The sequence below is a fragment of the Rissa tridactyla genome, chromosome 4 (genome assembly GCF_028500815.1).
Source record: "Rissa tridactyla isolate bRisTri1 chromosome 4, bRisTri1.patW.cur.20221130, whole genome shotgun sequence".
Lineage (NCBI taxonomy): Eukaryota > Metazoa > Chordata > Aves > Charadriiformes > Laridae > Rissa > Rissa tridactyla.
Window position 1 is genome coordinate 5440812 of NC_071469.1, and position 20039 is coordinate 5460850.

Sequence of the window (20039 nt, forward strand, 5' to 3'; positions counted from 1 at the left end):
CCACCTGCAGTGTGGGTGTATAAATGACACGAGGGGGACATTTTTTCTCTTATTTTTCATTTTTGCCACATAAATGGTGTGAAGTAATCATGTCGTACTGTGCTGGTTTATGGCATTATATCATGTGATTGCCCTGCCTTTTGTGGCCTATTCAATGATATAAAATGCAGAACATTAGACTTTTTTTAATAGAACGGACAAAAGAATTGGTTTTGGCACCTGATGTCCACTAAACCATTCATCTAAATCAGTAGTTACATAGGTTGCATACTTGCTAAAAAAGCAAAGTTGGTTCTGTAATTCTGACAACAGGGATCTGTGAATCACTATTTTGGAGCAATAAATACTGTAGCTGAGCACTGGTGTTTTGGCTTCCTAAAAATCTCTCATTGCAATCTGTCCCCTGTCCTCCATGCTTGTATGAGAACATTTCTTACACAGTTCCAGTTGAGTTTCCCATTGGCCCCCTGTATTATAAATAGGAAAATATAGTATAGGATCACTGTAGCTGCACTGATTATTTTACGGAGTCTGTCCTCCCCTTGCACATACAGGTGACTCCTCCCTCTGAAGCTGTGAGTTTTCTGTTTGGCATCAGTGGAAACAGATACCTCCTACAGCAGAGAAGTTTGTGTTGTAAAGCTTAGTTCTGAGTTGTGTCCCCCCTTCTTGTCTTTTTTTTTTTTATTTTATTTTTTTTTTTAAAATCTTTTGTAAACTGGAAGGTAGCAAAGATGCTCTGAGTGCAACATGTATAAAACTCAATCTTGGAGGTTAAATACTCATTGCTTCTATGATGAAAGACTACCTACAGATGGCATTCAGACCTGCCTCTGCTTCTCTCTCTCCACTTTGGCTCATTGTGCATAACAATGTTGAAATTTTAAAGCTTACTCTTGGGGACTGGGGAAAATAACAAAGCCAAGATGTGTGGGAGGAGAGTGGGGTTTGTGCATGTGTGTCATGATTTTTCTTGTTCTGTGGAGGTCTCTATGGATGTTCATCATGCTGTTTGGAAAATGAAGCAGCACAGCCTTAAAACATGAAATCTGTAGAATAATTCGGTAAATGCCAATGATTTGGAAACCTCATGTACTGCACTTTATCTCAAGTCTTCCTTTTAAGGGAATCTACTGACAAGTTGTGGTAGGAGGACTCTGTGCAGTGCTAGGTACAGTAATCTTATTAGGGAAATGGTGGAAGTTGTTTAGCTTTACTTTGTTGTAATTAATTATGAAGCCAGAACAAAATTGAATTTCTTTTTTGTAATAGTATTGCCCACGCATTTAGAAGTCATGGTTGTGTGTGTTAGCCTTTTGTTCTCTGATGCTGGCAGTGCTTTTAAGGTTTTTTGATGTCTTGTGAGTATCAGCTTTCAGATGGGATAGTCTGCCTTTCTAGCATTATGCCATCCTAATTGTTTCAAAATGTAGTCATTAAAAAAAAAAAACAAACATTATTGCTGGTGTTATTGCTAACGGCAAGAAATGCAAAAAAGGGGGACACATGTGGCACTTCTATTTAAATAAAAGCTTATTTTCAGAAACAAAGGCTTATGGAGCAAAAGGGACCACTTAGTACCCCAAGCACGTTTGCTGTTACGGATGAACCCACAGCAATGGATGCTATCAAAGTTGTCATATTTTATTCATGAGTTGTGGTATGCTTGGGTGAAATAAGAAAAGCGATGCTCCAAATCATAATTATGGTGTAAAAAGATAAAGCAGTTATTATTGTGACATTTTTGAAAATTCTTAAATCTCTCAAATAATTCATATAATACTTGCAGGGAATGACTAAGTATGTTAGCTGTATTTATGATTCTTTGTTGGGGTGGGGTGTGGAACACTTCACAAATAGAATTTATACATGTTTTGGGAGAATACATAAATGTGTGCTTATGTGTGTTCCAAGAAACAAAGACAACTAGAATATTGAATATAAACGTAAAGAGGCTGACAGCAGAAATTATACTTCAGTAAAGAAGGGCTTTGACAAATGTATTATGCCTCATGGTATTATCATGCAGTTAATAAATAAAACAGACACCCGGGATTTAATTTGCTTTAGCAATAACATAGAAGTGATTTTTCTGCGGGAAAGAAAACAGAAGGGAGAATTAATTCATGAAACACATTTGTTTAATGAGTGTACAAACCATATATAGAGAATAAAGAAAAACCATAAGATTTTAGTAATAAATGATCTAAATGCTTTAAAAGTAATAAATTATTTGGAGCGCCAAGTCATTGGGAGTTTTTGAACCAAGACAGCACTTCAGCGTATGCTTACTTTGAACTTTACAGATAATTTCATTGCCTTTAGTTGGATTATTCATGTGATAAAAGGCTTTACTGAACTGGAAATTAAAACCTTTGCGTCAGTGTAGCCAGGTCTGTTAGCTGCCGTAAGTAGCATTAGGCATTATAACCTCTCTCTGCAAGTGAAGAAACTGAGTCAGAAGTTTCTGTTTTGCTGAAACTTTCCTGTTAATGAACTATTTAAAACTGGTATTTTGATTTACACAGTTAAGAATGCAGGTTTTCACCAGGGAGGCAAATTCTGCTTTCTGTGTGGCTTCGCTGAAGTTAGACTATTATTTTCAACAGAGCCAAAATAATTTAGGCAATCAGCCTCTCTCCTGCTTCAGTGGGATCTGCTACTTAAAATTTCTTTGAAAATCCAGGTTATGGGTTACTCGTGACTATACGTGTCACATTCATGTTAAACTTAGGAATCCTAAAGCACTTCAGAAGTACTTGATATTACTATTTATTTGTAATACTGTTGCCATAAAGTATGAGCAGCATTTATTATTACCTGAAAGAAGGAAGAGTGCTAAATGAGAAATCAGAATTATTACATATTGCTTAAAAAACAAATGGATCAATCTCTCTGCATACTCTATTGAAAAAGCTTAGATTTTGCTTCTAGATTACAAACACACTGAGGGTTATAGTGGGAGGAAGTAAGTCCAAACTACAATTAGTAGTTATTTGCAAAACTTAGCTTCTATACTAGATGCTCCTCACCTTCTGGCACTGTCTTCACTTAAGTTTTCTTTTAAACAAATATAGCTGAAGAACATGTTTTGTCAAGTTCAATATATGTTATAATGTTTTAAAAATCCATTCCAATTTTTTGGGTCTGTGATTTGAGCATACCTGAAAATGTTTTGTAGAAGGGGAGGAAAAATGCTTAGCTTGCTTTTGCACGGAGCCAAAACAGAAACAGTATTTTTCTGGGGGCTCATTATTTTGTGTGATGATAGCATTTAATATACTCTTTAAATATATCCCTGAAGGGGACAGTACTCCTGCAAAATGGACAGCAGATCGGTAACGATTCTTAGCAATTACTGCTTTTTCCTCGACATTGCATACATTGCCACTGGCTCTGTTCAAACATGACATTGTTGCAAGTGTAGTCCATGCTCTTTCTGTTAAAGTGTTGTTATTATTTTCCAAATTTGCAAATAGCAATCTTTATAGTCACAGTGATGTGATACCTTATCTAATACAGATAAACAGTAGAAAAGATGTTATAATCAGTGACTCCTGAACTAATTAACTAACAACGCATGTAATTTGATTAACTCACATGATTTAAGAGCAGATTATGTGCTTTTAGTGGTAGTGTAACTTCTGGAGCATTTCTATCAAGCACTTAATTTAAGGGATCAACCATTTGTAAATCGTCTTGATTTCAGCACGAGTCCCTTGAGGGAACAACAGGCTCTACTTGAGAAGGTGAGCTTGAGCTCAGTAGCTGCTTAAAATATTTGAAACAAATTAAAGTGGCTGCAGGTGATATGTAGCCTCAGCAAGGCGATCACCACTGTTCTCAGCAGGAAGCTCATTGCAAAGCCATTTGGCTTACTCCAGTTTTCTGATTTTGCTCCATAATGGCCAAATGGTTTGAAGACGGCATCAGTTGCTGTGCTACCTGTGTGCCCAGGCCTGCTGCTCATCCTGCTGCTGCTGCAGCGATGACTCCAGCGTTTTCCATGGTTCATTCTGTCTGTTTGGGTGGAAAAGACAAGGAAGGGCCCTGGAGATATGAAACACATATGCAGCAAAAAGAGGGGCAGCTTCCCAATGTAGGTTTTGCTACAGCTTTCTGTCAGCCTGCTTTTTCTGTCACTTTAGGGCACCTTTTACTGTTTGGGGCTTGAGGAACATTGGTGGCCGCCTTCTCTCTCGTCCTGTATTCGTTTCCAAGTCTTGTGCAATATCTGCTGCTTTGTTTGTTCCAGAGTACTCCATTTCCGTGGTTCCATTTGAAATGCTGATAAAGCAAACAAAAGACTTAGACTCTCTGATAACTACTCAATTAACATGAGTGTGGTCATTCTAGCTAGTGCTCGAGTCGGGCCAATTTTCAAGAAGTGAAGAGTCCAACATTAAGCTACTAAAATCAGCTAAATTATTGGTTGGGGAGAAACTATGATTTGATAAGTAGTCTCTGTTTGATTTCTTTAGTGACTCAAAATTCTGCTGTCCGTGGTATCTGGAGTTTAAGGACTGGGTTTGCAATAGCTTCCTGAAAGGAGTGAAATATAAATATAACTTTAAATGCTAGATGAATTTTTTTAGGAGAGACCTACTTGTAAATTAGTTTACAAGCATGTATATCAAAATGCCAGCAATATATGAACACTTATTGCCAGTGTGGTTTTGCATCATGCAAAAGGAGAGTTTACATTGAATTATACTATTTTTCCACGTTCTCTAGCAGAGCTGCTTTTGCTGTATAGTCATGGGAACTTACCTTTGTAACATTAGCTATTCACCCTGGTAATTGCTCCATCCTCTAATTTAATGAAAACCCATTAAACCGAAACAATAATTAAAATGAGACATCATCTCTGTAGGAGGTTTGCATATTAAAATCACCAAGCATTTCACTGCAGACGGATCTTATTCTTGAGAACCAGTGTTTGAAGCAACATGTAAAAAGTGATTTATAATGAATAATTGTAATTTAGAAAGCTGTGCTGTTGAACATGATTTCCTACTGTTTATTACTGACTCCAAGTGGAGCTAGCAAGGCAAAAGCATTTATAATGTCTTTTCCTACCAGGGAGAATACCTAGAAGCAGAGATGTGCTCGTGAGAAAACATCGCACCTTTTTTTGTCCTCCCTGGTAGCATAGTTTTAAAGAGAAGGGCAAGGTGTTTTCACCCCTCCCTCTGAGTTGCTGGCAGGTAGGACAGGCAGTGCTGGTCCCCACTGTGCCAGTGCAGGGGCCACAGAGAGCAGCTGGTGCTTGCTTAGGACCTTAAATGTAAGCTTGCATATATTTTCCCATGGCAGTACACCACAGCTTGCTAAAAGCCATGCTTTGGCCTGGCTTGGAAGCAGTGTAGGCGAGTGGCAGGCATGGTGGATGAATTTGGGTCTGTGCTTAGGTGATGTTTAGGTATGCTGCTACTTGGCTGGTGGGTCACCGTAGCACGGTGTGGGCTGTCTCAAGCCTTAGTGCTGATAGCCAAATTGAGCACCCAAAGTGCTCTGAGAGATATACGTGGCTCCGTGCCTATTGCTGTGACAGGAGCATATTGCAAAATCTTTTTTTTTGTTTGTGTGTAAGGAGAAATTTATGTGAACTTTCTCCTCACCGCTTAAACCAAAAAATAGGTGCTATCTGCAGATAACTGCATTTTTCCCTTGCTAGGCAGGGAGGGACAACTACCTGAAGCGTTTCCCTGCTTGGCAGTGAAATGACTTCTTTCTGGAGAAGATCCCAGTGGTTGGTGTCAGCATCCTTCTGTGAACTTTTGTATCTGTTTGTGACTTATATGCTTTAAGAGGAGCAGAAAGGAGTGGGCATCTGTCACCAGTAGTGTTTTGGGTGGTTGGTTTTTTTTTTTTCACCAGTTCTTCGAAAGATGATTTGTGGGACCAATGTGCGGAAAGGAGTCAGTGCGCTGGATTCAACTTGCAATCAGAGGCTTTGAAGTACCTGCCTTCAGTGAGCAGAAGGGTTTTGCGACGCTGTTGTGTGTTTTCATCCTAAGTAACTTTTAGAAACTGTCTACACTGAGAGTTGCTAATTTTGGATCCTCCTCCCACTTTTGGTTCAGTTTTTGGAAAGTTGATGACTTAAAATGAGGCACTGTGATTGATTTAATTTATTTATTTAATAGAGATTTCAGTTTTATAGGTTTTTGCCCATAGCAAGGTAAAAGCCAATATGCTGCAATATTTTATTCTTTAATTGCCGTAGCTGAAATCCACATTCTCTGTTGTTGCAGGGTTAATTTCTGCTTGCTTTTCCAGAGTGACTGTGCAAAGGTTCTCCTGAAAGCATGTTGAAACAAATCGCTTTGAAATGATTGAAGGTACCAATAAAGCAATGTGTTCTGCAATATGTTCCCTTCCAAAGTAAGGAAGTAAAAGGAATAGGTATTCAAGCAGGCTAGTGAATGATGAAATGTATCTGTTGCTTTAGAAAATGTGAGATGAGTTAGAACTGAATTTTAGTATTTTTCTCTAATGGGACCATCTATTAATGAATAGTGATTTCCCAGAATGATTGGGATTCAGCTTGTAAGAACCGGTGCACATTTTTCATTGCTTAAAATTTGAGTCCAAATGGTCACGTACTTCCCTTTGTACCATGGATTATTGACGCGATCATCAAAGCAAGTTTGGCAAGAACTTTGCCTGCTTTCCTAGCATGATTCTTTTCTTTCTCTAACTCATTTTGTCTGCTTCTGTGTGGTGATAATTTCCTTGCACTGTTTCTAATGGAGCTGAAGCCAGCTTCTCCCTTTCTCTTATTTGAGGCCTCTCATATGTTCTGGGCTACAGGTGGTAAAAGCTTTTGGTTTTAATTTTTAGTTGCCGCAGCTGGTGATGCATAGAGAAGTTGGATCCAAGCAGGAAGATGTAACTTAAGGGCCTAAATCAGGTTTGTAAGGACCGATCTTAATCCTGAGTTATTGTACCTTCTTAATTCTGTTTGTCATTAGTGTTAGCGTGTACTGAAACACCTGCACAAGGTAAAGCTTGCCCTGATGTTGGCCCCAGAGCAGCATTGCCATTCATCTGCACTGATCTTATGATGAAGTGAAAACAAACCATGCAAAAATAAAAATTTGAGACTTATTTTGAAGGTGCTGAAAGTGAGTATCGTGAGTAATGGCAGGTGTGGGTAAGATTCATCAAGGTGGCTGAGCATATAAGAGCTTGCTGCAGCTAAGCAGGGTACTGTGGTCTTCCTCTGCAGAGCCTGGCCAGTTGTGCTGTGGCTGCTGAGCCCCTGCACAAGTGTAGCCCTGGGTGCCGGTTCCTCTCGTAGCTTCTTTTGGCTTGGCAGGGCTGTGCTGGTTGGGGGGTGAATGGCTCATGTGGGACAAAGCAGCCAGGAGAAGGCAAAGTGGTGTCCCTGGGGACGTGGGAGATGGTGCCAGGCAGGGAAAAGTGGGATGGCAGAGGCTAAATGGGCTTGGCTATCCTGGCAAAGTGCACCATTGCTTTGTGTTTGACACTTCACCTTGGACCTGTGGCTCAAAAAAAAAAAAAAAAAAGAAATTAAAATCAAGCAGCAAAGATGCTCTCTTTCCGACATAGGTATGTGTTCTACTTCTCTGTTTTGCTGAAGGTAGAGAGTTGCCTTTACTTGATGCTCTGAGATGATTTGTATCTGTTGTACTTTTAAATAAGTGTGTATGCTTGTTTTTTTCTTGCTTTATTTTAGAAACACTCTGGTATGTTTAAAAAAAAAAAACCCCTCCAGACAGTCAGTATTTCAAATTAAGAAAATATAATCACATAGAAGGGCATATGAAAGTCGTATCTATGTATGTTTGTTTATTTATTTTGCTGAGATTGCATTATCATTCAAGCATGAAGCGATGTTTCACTGAAGATTACTGTATAAACCTATATTGTTCTATATTATGTAGGAAATACAACATTTCATTACGAGCAGACAGTTATTTTTATAGAAAGCATAAAAAGTATTTTCCCTTTCAGGCACCTGTGGTGAGGGGGTGTATGTATTCTCAATTTTTCTTTTTTTTGAAGTGTGAAAATCAAGCTGGAAATAGAAAGCTCTTATTCTAAATGGATCGTACTCCCAGTTCATTTGTGTGGTACTTTCTGCAGAAATCGAGCAAAACCCAAACAGATGGCATACCCAGCGATCGCACGGCATGAGGAGGGGCACTGCCAGAGAGGTGCAGGGGGGCTGTTCCCATGAGGCACAGGAGCTGGGGTGATGCTGGGTCGTGCCCTCAGCAAGGCCTCATGTGGCTCCTTCCCAGCGTTTGGGCCCCAGGTTGCGAGCCCAGGGCTGGGCTCAGCACCCCAACAAGTTTATCATCTCTGTGATGCCAGTTCACGTGCCCCCTGCATCCTTGGTGAGCTCCTCAGCTTATGAGTCCAGTTGCAGACTATCAGATGGCATTTGCCATGTTGCCATGGAATTGCTGGGAAACTCCCATTGTTGTAGGTACTGACGTTGAGTGATGAACTGCAGCATTTCTGTAGATGTTTTTGCATCTGCCAGTACATTTTTCAGCTTTCTAGTGGTAGGGGGTGTTCCTAGGCGCTGGTAATGAGTGGACCTACTCCAAATAAAAACCGCCATACTTAGAAATGTGTTAATTTTTAAAAACCTGTTTATATAACATCCTTTGTACAAATTATGCTAGAATAGTGCTGCAAAGCAGTACATAAATGCTGTTTGTTATCTAGTAATTTGAACCCAAGAATCTGGAATTTCAGAACTTTGAATCTTTCTGATTTTAATCAACAGAGAATGAATATAAGATGTTGCATGTGGTTTTGGTTTATTCATGGCTATGAAGAGATGGTAGAGTACATCACAATATTTCAAAGCACAGTATTTCAAAGTATGTTTCTAACTGAAGTAGTCAATACATTGATTATTCATTCATGATTCTGACCAAGGAGTCCTATATTTTTGTATAAAATTTGGTGGATAGATGACGGAATATGGCTTTATATTTGTGTCCGCCTATAATGAGAAAATGTTGGACTTTGCAAAGCTTAACAGAAATTTTACCATATGCGTTCTACTGAGAAGACAGCCTATGCTTTCATGTGAAAGAATTTTTGAAAGCTTTGATAAATCGTATCTTATTTCTGGTGACTGTGGCACCCTTAAGAAAAAAATATAAAATTTTTAAGATAGTAAGGTTCTTAACCTTCAAAACAAGGGCAATTATCTTAAACTGTCAGTTCTTGAACATTTTATTTCTGAGTTTTACTTATGCCTTGCAACTTAGTACCAGTGGCTGGTTTGTCGGTGTAGATGGCAAACTGGATATTGGAGAACTTAATGGTGTATGGGACACATAGTTTTGTGTCTCCTGCATCAGCTTTTTTAAAAGAAACTAGATAGTATTTATGACCAGTAATAACACCTGCTAGGTGAAGATAATGATACAGATAATGAAATCTTGTAGATAAAAAAAAAAAAAACAAACACCTGGTCTTCTGTGCTGGATTGTTTCTTTCTCCATTCCACTTTCTGGTGGCAGTGGATATGATTTGTGTTCTTTGAAACGATTCTCTACTGTGATAAAAGTGGTGTTGGACAGAAAAATAGTTTTTTGCTGTAAAGTGGGCATTATATTTATTTATCAGGTGAATCTGAGCCTCTAGCAAAGATTTTTAAAATGATGACTAGTGATTTTTTGATGTCTGATTTGCTGTACTTTTCAGAGGTGAGCTTTTTAGAGTGTGTTAAGGATTCTGAGTGTGTAGGCTCATTTGAAGGGCTTTAAGCTGCACAGGAAAAATTGAGACAACCAATTACAAAACATGCTTGAATACTTTTTCCTTGGAGTTTGGTTTCAGTCCATGGCATTCCCTCAGTAGTTATGTTTCTGAGTTTCAGGTTGTTTTTCAAGGCAGTCTCTCCTCTTTCTGTCTGCAAAGCCTCATTTAATGACACAATGTTTTGGGTTTTTTTTTCCTGCAGTGAAATTCTGAATTGTAAATCTCATCACTCCTTTGTGTGTTAAAGCATTCATGCTGGGCCAGATTCTCAGGATTCAGTAGAGTTTTATGGTTTTCTACCAGCTGAGAATTTGTCCTGGCATTTCTGGCTTCAAAGTAAACCTTTCGAAAGGAAGCGCACTGGGCTTCTAATTGGTTGTGACATCCAGGAACCGCAAGTGACACAGGTCTTGCAAATGTGTGACAAAGGCCCAGCATGACAGACATGGCAAGGGGTGGGAAGGTGAAATGCCGTGATTTCTCCCTTTTGTCGTTAATCATCTTTCATAGTGATGACACATTGTGAATAAAAGGATGAGATAAAAATTAATGTGGTGGGAGACCGCGCATTTGAATCTTAGAAGATCAAATGTGAGAAGGCATGCTGCCACTTGGACATCAGCAGGATTAGCAAGACTAAAATATTTCTGGATCTGCCTGGTCAGACTGTAGTTTAATAAATATTGTATGAGCTGTCACGCTTTGCTTGTTTAAACTGAGAAATCCCTGAAACCATAGTGGATTGCAAGCGTGTCTTGTATTTATTTCTTGGGCAGAAGCACAGCCGTTATAGCATTATTAGGAATAATACATCTCTGCCTTACACTGTGCAAGGACAGGTTTCCTCTGATGTACGATGGAGTGGTGGTAACAAAGTCAGTGGTAAAAACTGAAATTGGAGCTTGGTGAATTGTGTTGGGAGGGGCAATGCCTGAGACTTCTCAGAATTTAGGAGCCTATTTATCTGACTGCAGCACACCTTATTTACAGCAACTTAATCTGCTCACAGCAGACACAAATGGCTCACCATCCCCTTAAAAATTCTGTCAGAAAATCAGTAGCTGACCAGTTGTGAACTTGTCAAAGTGACAAGTGGGCATGCTGACAGAGATGACATTTGGTTTTTTTCATGAAACAAATGCAGTGGTGGAGCATGGTAGATGACTCTCAAAAATGAAAAATATTGATGGGAAAATGAAAAATGTAATCTGAATCTTTCTGCCTTAGCGTTTTCACTAGACTGTCGTTTCCCTCTTTTTTTTTTTTTTTTTTTTTTTTAATACAATTCTTAGATATAGAAAGAGAAATCCATGCAGCGCCCCATGTGAGTGAGAAGTTAATACAGCTCTTCCGAAATAAAAGTGAGTTCACGTTTCTGGCCACCCTGCAACAGAAGGCATCGACTTCTGGAGTTATACTGTCCATCCGAGAGTTAGAGCACAGGTAAGAGGAAATTGTCTCTCTCTTGTAGCGGTAGCAACATAAAAGATACTGAGTGCTCGGTGGTTTATTTTGGTAGTGTGTTGAAATGGTAGATGTACAGTCTCACATGTAAGTTAAAGCCTTTCTTTCTAGTTTGCAATTTGTTACTTTTTGCTAGTAGCTTTTTGTTACAGGAGTGCATTATTTATGTTATCTTGGTCTGTAAAATAACTTAAATGGACAGATCAAAACCAATGTAGTATGGATGCAATGCACTTTGGAAGTTACAAACCTTGTAATGCAATTTCCCTTACTAGTTTATCATATGCACTTTGGAGTTTGCTTTTTCATAAAAGTTAAACTTACATGTTTCCTGCTTCACTGTGTTTTATAACATTTTAAAATAATATGTTTTCTTTTTTGAGATTCAGCAATTAAGCTATTAAGCAATTAAGCTACTTATGATTCCATATGGTGATGTGTATGTTTTCTTCCTGGCATAAATGCAGTATATTCTTATTTCATGTGTGTGTCTTTTTTTTTTCCTTTTTTTTGTTGTCAGTGTAGGAGGAAGAAAAGAGGTCTCTTTGGTTAGCTATTATAGTGGCAGACATCAGTTTAAAAGAAAAAAGAAAAGTGTATCTTGTATTATGGCCCATAATACAATTCCAATGATGCTTTGATGTTTCAAAGCGTGTGTCGCATCAAATAGCGTCCTACTTGTAACTTTGTGAATGCTTTTTTTTCATAATTTCTTAGGGTTTGAAGGACCTGTGTATCTAGTCTGCCTTTCTGCTTTAATACAAGCAATAGGACTTTGGTTGCTCCCATTTCAAATCTAATACCAGTCATTCTGCAGCATTTTTTTTTTTAGGAAAATAAAAAGATCCTATTGGTATTTAATTTTGTTAATAATGTACATGATACACAACTGTTAGCCTTGCCTTTTGTTGAGGAAGTATATGAAGGGGAGAAGGCAGTGGCTTTATTATGACCAAATCATCAATGATGGCTTTTGCCAGTGCAACAGCAGAGGTGTCTGGGCAAGGATAGCTAAGGGGAGGACTCTGCTACTTAATTATCCTATCATCATACTTTTCTGTCACCTTTACTTTCTTATTGGTCTCTTTCTTTTACTTTATTCCTTCTTTCATTTTCCCAGCCATTGTCTTAATATATAAGAATATTGTTTTACATTACACAAGGATCACTCCCTCTAACTCTTCCTGTTTTCCTTCTATCTCTCTCTGATTCCTTTTGTCATTACCTTTTAATTTCTCCAAGCTTTTCCAGGCTACGTAACTCTCCAAAGTCACGGTTAACAGGATAAGTTTGCCATGTTAAAGGAAAGAGGACATCAAGGAGAGCCATTGACAGAGGAATACTGTAACATGTAGGGACACATGCATGGACTCAGCAAAATCCAAGGTCAAACTAGACAGGCAATGATGATTATACAATGCAAGGCACGTGGATTTTTAGATATGGCCTCTTCTGAATTTAGCTACTTAACTCCTCTATCTTGACGGGCAGAGACAGAGGGTCATAGAGAGATGTGCTACGCAGGAGTAATCTTGATTGAACAAAATGTGCTTCTGGTGTCCTTCTTGGCACTGGGGTTATCTCTAGTACTTCAAATTAATAGACATCTGTTTAAAAAATATATATAGTTGAAGGATTGGTGCTAGTCTCACTTAAACCTTTGTAGTTCTGTGTAGTAACTGAGGTAGTTTCAGCCTGTGTAGTTCTGTGTAAGAATCGAAATAGGCATGTCCAGTGTTGCTATGACTGCTTGACTGCTGTTACATTCTGAATGTCAGATGGATTACCGCAATTATCCTTCTTTTCTGGACTCATTGCGTATCACTTAAAACACAGTCACTGTTTGTTTCTCTAGTTTCTTAAGTTGCTGCTTGGGCCTTGATAAGGATAATGCTTTCAAACCCATACATCTGTGATGATAGAAATTAATAAAGTGGACGACAGTGGAGAAAATACTTTTTAACATTGATGAGGAGTAGAGGGCAAAGATTTGGGGCACTACTGAAGAAGACCTTGCTTAAATCATGATCAGAACTTTCAGGTTGGTGTTTTTTTTTTTGATGTTGCTTTAACTTCTGAGATCATTCTAGTCTTTAGCTTTGTTAAAGGGGAAGCCTTTTTAAAATTGTTGCTCCTACTAAGCTTTTGGTAATTATCATGGTTCTATTCTGGTGACATCCAGGTTTTTTGCAAACTTTTTTCAAAAAGTCTATGAAAATGGACAATGCAAAGAGAATAGTAAGGAACATCATTATGTTTCATCATGATTAAGACCTGCAGGAACAAGTATAAGGATACATGTATTACCTAACCAGTATAGTTTTTTGACTATGGAAAAGCCAAGAACTCTTTCCTTATGCACAAAATAGGAGACATTGTAGTTAAGGAAATAACGTTTTTTAACTTATCAGCATACCAAAAGTGGCAAAGTTAAAAGTCTGAGACTTCAGAACTTGCAGGAGATCAACAACGCCTGAATAAAAGAAGCTGTGTTAGCTGTTGGTACAAGAGTTCATATCTTTATGGGAGATGTCTTTTTTGTTGTGCACAGATTTAATAGGTTTTATTCCAAGTAACAAAAAAGGTGTGTATATCTGTGTATACACACACATGTCTATATATCCTAAGTTACATATGCCAGCATAACTAGTTCAGAACGCAGTTTAGCATGATGTATGTAGTGGAGATGATCTCCATAAGGTGGTAATACATGAAATGCTTGGTTTATATTTCATTTCTCTAGTAAGTTTTAGCAGGATTTTATTTTCCATTAATAGCACGGGACTCTGAAACTAAAGGTATTAAAATAAGATGAATACAAAGTTTCTTGAAGTCAGTAATTCAGATTCGCTGTTTTGTTATGCTGTATGGCTATTTCTCAGCAGTTAGAGACTTGGTGTTAGTTTATACCATCATTTGATGGGACAGGATTTATACTACAATGATGATAAATGCATCTTTGTTAATATTTTATCATGTTGAATCAGCTTAATGATGATAAGGACTTTGTTTTCATGATCCAAATGTATTAAAATATAGCTTGGAAAATGGAAAGCTTAATTAACACAGATTAAGTCTAATTGAACAGTCTGATAGTATGTGCAGACTATGTACATAGTTATCTGGAATACAGTGGTAAATCTGAAGATGATAATTTTTTTTTCTAAATTGTAGACAACAAAATGTAATACAAACATGGACAAACATGTTACTTGGGGATGCAGAAGGCAGCAACTATTTTCTTTATTGGAGAATTATGCTAGCCAGTTCTTCCCGGAAGATCTTTATGAGCTATTTTGCTCAGAACCTTTGGCTCTTCAGACTGCCAAGACACTTGGTAAAGGCCATGAAGATATTTAAAATCCCACCCATAATGAATCCTTATTTCAACAGTGATTTGGTACAGTTTCATCCAAAATTGTCTGCCTGCCCCTTACCTACTCTGGCCTTGCATGGTCCAAAGCCCAAGAATATAAATTAGATGGAGTCAGCATTGCTGTTGTGCTGTTTACTTGCTGGGTTGGGTATATTGATGGTTCCTTCCCACTGCTGGCCAAGATCAGTATCTGGACAAGTCTGTCAAGGATGTTCAGGTACCCAGGCTAGCGTTCTTTGAAATGCTGGCTTTCACCACAGGAGCTGACTATGATTTCCCGAATACTCTGGGGAAAAATTTAAAAGCAACTGACTGCTGTAATATTTTCTTTTCTTGTTGATGTGAAAATTGTGCCCCCCTCTCCCCCAAAAAAGAAAAAAATAGCCATAAACTCTTCCTATACATTGTCTATAAAAATAATGAATTACAGTGAGTGGGGAAGGAAAGCATTTGTGTACTTTGAATGCATTCTAAGGGTTTTGGCACTTGGAAACAATGGGTAAGGCACCTGGAAAAGAGTGGCGAGTATTCTTTTGGTGAGCAATTACCCCACAGACTAGCTTATAATATCTTCAGATCATTTACTGCCCAAACTTTCAATAATGACCTTTTAATTGCTGGGGTTTTTTTTTTGGAGGCAGCCACCACTGAACCACTACTCATGTCTAAGCATGGTAAGGAATCAAGAAGTATTGAGTCCAGAATGATGTTTCTGCTAATGTATGATTCTGAACCTCCTCAAATCAGACAAATAGCGCAAGTACACATCACCTGGGACTCTGGTACTTGCCTGAAAGGAAGTAAGAGGAAATACAATCTTTGCAGTATGTTACACGTAACCGGCAGCTGGCTGCCAAGCCGTCATCTGGTCATGACGTGGGAGGTAATAACTCTGGATCAGGTTTTCTAACCTTTCATCAGGCAGAATTCCCTTTGACTTTTTCAAAGTAAAGTAACCTGTTAGGTATTTGCTTGCTTTGTAACGAGCTGCCCTCCAAAGAAAGATTTTCTTCTCAACCATTGGTTTATTTTTGTGGAAAGCAGAAATTGGGCATTGTAATGCAGAATATGCAAACCTAAACTAGTAAGCAGAAAAGCCATTACCCATGAATTATCCATAAGAAATAGGATAATACCCTTCTTCACCTTCTCCTCAAGGTCTTGTTAGGTGCATTTTCCAAGGCCCCTGAGTCTTCTGTGTTGTCCCCTTCCCACCTTGCCTTCCCAAAGAAGTCATTGTTGCTTTTGTTACTGGTTACTAAAGAGGCAGGATGAAAAACTGTTTTGTAAAATGCTGAGTTGCTTATTCCTCCCTACTATTTTGTGTCTGTCCTGTGTCTGTCTTCTCTGTTTGCTTCGTGTTTGTTAGTACTAACTTTCTATCCGTGTGTAGTCATTCTTTCTGAAGAGCATTTCAAAATGGGAGATCCCACCATGATAGAATTAGGGAGCCAGTCAAAAGATTAATGTTTCTAAGATTTTCTTACAGGGAGCACTAGAAACTTTATTTTTTTCTAAATTTTATGATTTTTTTTTTTTAATACTTATAACCTATGTCTAGGACCTGAACTTCAGAAAATTTCTGCCACACCATATATTTGGAGACTTGCAAGCTAATGGTACTACTGCGGTGCAATGATTTATTGAGTGGAGAATTTGGCCCTTCACTATGTAACAGCAAGCTGTATTGATATAAATATTCAAGAAGATTCTGATAAATGTGTTAGGCTTGTAGTGAAAGATTTTTATTTCTAGCAAGTCACTTCTGGGTGGAGAGGGGAAGCAAGCATGGGATTCTAGTATATTGTTGAGCTCTTCCCCCCAGTTACACCATGAACAGCTTCTGAGACTGTTGAGGAGTAGACAGAAAGTTGTATGTTCACAAATAGCAGCTGGAAGTCTTCCAGGCCATAATATGTTTGATTAAAAACATAGAAGGCTAACAAGCTACTTAAATTAAACACTGAAACCTAATTAATGAAAAGAAACCTATGCAAGTGACTTCTGACCGTAGTTGTAAACCTGAAAGATTGGATTTACTCCATGCTACGTTTTAGATTATTCTCTGCAAGATGTGTATACGCATGTTGGATTCCGAGATGGCCACTATTCAAAAAGGGAAGGAAAAACTCTGCAAATGTATCCATTAACCTTTTTCTTTTAGGGTAAAGGTCACATCTTCATTAATATTTATATGTAGAATTGCTAAACTGGAAAGCTGTATAGAGAATATAAAGATCCAGCCTTACTTCAGTCCCTCTGAATGAGGTGGTGTGAAATATGTGAGGCATTTACACCTTTTTTATTTTTTTTTTAATAGTGAGACAAGCAGGTGAGCTTTATTTCTTCCAGAACTTTTTTTTTCTTCTTCCCAAAAGGTCTTTAGACATGCAAATACAAATAGAATTGGGCCCACCTGCATCTGTGCTCAGGGTTAAAGTACGCAAAAGAGGAAAGTGTGTCAGAATTGTTAGATTGTATACATCTTCCACTGATTTAAGTGTTCTGAAAGAGGAGTTACTGCTTGAGGAGCTACCTCCCATCTTGCTGCTCCCTGCTGACAGCAGGTGTTTTATGTACACTAGGCTGACAATTGTTGTCTCTCTGAAGCATTAACATGCTGCTTATAACCAGCTGTTGAAATGCATTGATTGGACCTTGTTGGCAATTGGAGCAGAATGGCTGACAGTTTGAAACTCTTTCAAACTGAATTTGGACAGTGTAGAAATGTTGTGGTCAGCCAGGAGCAGGATGTGTGGGTCCCCCAGGAGTCGTCTTCAACATGCTGAGTTATTCTGTTTGCTTGTTTTATGATCCTCTGATACAGGCAAAGCACTGAAATGTCTCAAACTTACACTGAAGGCAACTTTCTGAAAACTGTGTCTGCTAAATTTGGGCTGCTCATTAAGAGTGTAACTCTCCTAGTTAATAAGATGCTTAGATGTTCACAATGTGTTATTCATAGATGGTCATTTGCTTGGTTGGACGTTAGGCTGGGTGATGTGTCTGGCTTTTGTTTTTTGTTCTCAGTTTAGTAACAATGCCTGTGTGTTTTCCTGCCTGAGGAACTGCCTTCTGAAAGGCAGGAGGGTCGCAGTGCCTGCCCTAATGACTGCTAGCTGTGGAAAGCTGCCGGTGCTCAGGTGGCAGCGGGGAGGGAAGGAGGGGAAGAAGGTGGCCTGCAGGGCAGGTTGGAGACTGAGGGTGTCCAGAGAGCAGCAGGGAAGCAGATGTGTGGCTGGGCCTTGAGAGAGTGGAAAAGAGATCTTTTTTTTTTTTTTTTTTTTTACTGGGAACCTACCAGGAATGTGTGGGATTTGTCATAACATGAGAAATCACTGAAGAGCTGCTGAATTTGAGAGCAAGATCAGAGGGAAGAACTTTCCTTGTAAGGACACAGCAATTAGGGTAATTTGTTTTCAAATATTGTTGTTTGACTCAAGTGGTAGACCTTGTTAGCTTAAAAGGCTATGTTATCCTCTTTTGTTTTATTAAAATCTGGTATTTAGAGATTATGGACTTGAGGATCCCCTGAGCTGAGTTCTTGCTGCAGTGATGAGCATGAGGGAGGGAGGGACCGGGGCTATGTTCTGCTTTGGTTACAGCTCTGCTGGGGGCTCTCTGGTCACACTGGCAGCTCCAGGCTTCTGGGTACCTACCATGACCCCTGAGCTAATGCCAGCTCAGAGTCCCAGGGTGCCCTTAAATAATCGAGTGCCCCCATTCAGAAAGTCTTCAGATACAAATGCTATGTGGAGTGCGAATGGTCCACAGGGGAAACGAATGTTTAGTCAAGGGTTCTGGATGGTGAGCTCTTCAAGGACAACTTCAGAGTGTAACTGGGGACTGCGTTCCTTGCTAGTTACAGTGATAGTGCGAGTACAAGGTGACTTGGTTTTGGAGTGGTGATATGTAAAGAAATGATTCTTTTCTTTTGTCGGGTTACTTTTCTGTCAGACTAGTTCATTGGGTTGACATGCTTTATTGCAACTGAATGGCTAAATCTGATGCTAAGGATGAGGTAGGAATAAGCAGGCAGCAGGAGGGTGAGGCCTTCTCTTTCAGGTGTGATACCACTAGACTGCGTTCCCTTACTGTGAGATCAGCCTCTGCTTTCTGTGATGGAATAAAATCAATTTTCTCCAATTACTTGGCCACTTCTTGCAGATACATACCTTTAGTAGAGATGTCTTGGTTCTTGTAGGTGTTCGTGTCTATATGTATATGAAGACATAAATATATATATGTGTTGGTTTTTTTTGTTTTGTTTTGGAAGTAGCAGCTAAGGAGTCAAAACTTCACCTGACTTCAAATGATAGACTCTTCTGTGTCCTGCTGACTGTGCTGGCTCTGAAGCCTGGTAAGGTGCAGTACCAGGGGAGAGACCTGGTCTTTTTCAAATAGTAGGCAGGTAGCAGCCCCAGTGAAGATAAATTTTTAGACACGTGAAATGGAAACAAAAATGCTTAAGGTCAATCTTTACAACACGTGCCATGAAAATGAGTAGCTGCTTTGTACCAGCTCTGGCTCAAGCTGTCTTTTAGCTGGCAGGCAGATGTTGGGGTTACTTTTTTTCTTTACGTGATCAAAGAGGAAAGTAAATTTATATTTGGATGACCTTTGCCTAGTTGCAGGTACACAAATGCATATTTTGAGCATCATAAATGCTTAATGCCTTGCAGCTTGCATGCCCAGCTGCCATGTAGAAGATTTGTAGAACAAAAGACCAAATGTTTATTATAGAAAATGTCTGTGTGTGGGTTCTTACTGCTAAAAGTTTCAAGCTAGGCTGATGTAACTGATTCCTCTTGTCCTCAGAGTGGTCAGAATGGAAAAATAAAGTTGTTTAATTGACTGGGTTTAGTTCCTTTTGTTTGAAATGAAAGGATACAAATGTTTGAAAGAATCCTCTTAGGTAGCCAACGGCACAGTGAAGTTGAACTTTCAGGCATTTAGTTGAGAGCTTTGAAAAAATTTAGTATTAAGTTTTGGGTTTGACTGTATAAGAGGAATACTTTTGGAATGCAGTAGGTGATGATAGAGGCTTTGTCTCTGCAGCATATGGGATTCAGCTTTTGGATTTTATTTTCTGGAAAGTTAATCTGATTTTTCAGTGAGGTACCTTCATTGTCACGGATGATCCTTCTGTTCACAACACTTTTTGTGCTACCTGATGTCAGTCTGATTTTGCTCATAAGCTTTGATGATATCAGTATGTAATCTCTGCCACAGTAGTAAGTCTTTAGTGCCACATAAGTGAAGATTTGCCATGTGTAATTTTGCTCTGTAGCTTCTCAACCTGTCCATATTTAAAGTAGCTGTAAAAAGTAGCTTTGTATGGTTTGTAAGTATGCATATATAGCAGAGGATTAGATTTGTACACTTGAGTGTGTTGAGAGCATTTTTTCAAAATCCAGTGTCTGACAGTGCGTAATGCTTCAGA

The 20039-nt window shown here is 38.8% G+C and overlaps 1 protein-coding gene across 3 annotated transcripts in view; it reads left to right on the forward strand.

The window, feature by feature from the left end:
- The window catches only part of NELL1 (neural EGFL like 1), a 292766-nt gene that overhangs the window by 14525 nt on the left and 258202 nt on the right, over positions 1-20039 (forward strand). For all 3 annotated transcript variants that reach the window (XM_054200528.1, XM_054200530.1, XM_054200529.1), the window contains exon 3: positions 11049-11199. In XM_054200528.1, the coding sequence (XP_054056503.1) occupies positions 11049-11199 (151 nt within the window). The remainder of the gene's footprint in view (positions 1-11048; positions 11200-20039) is intronic.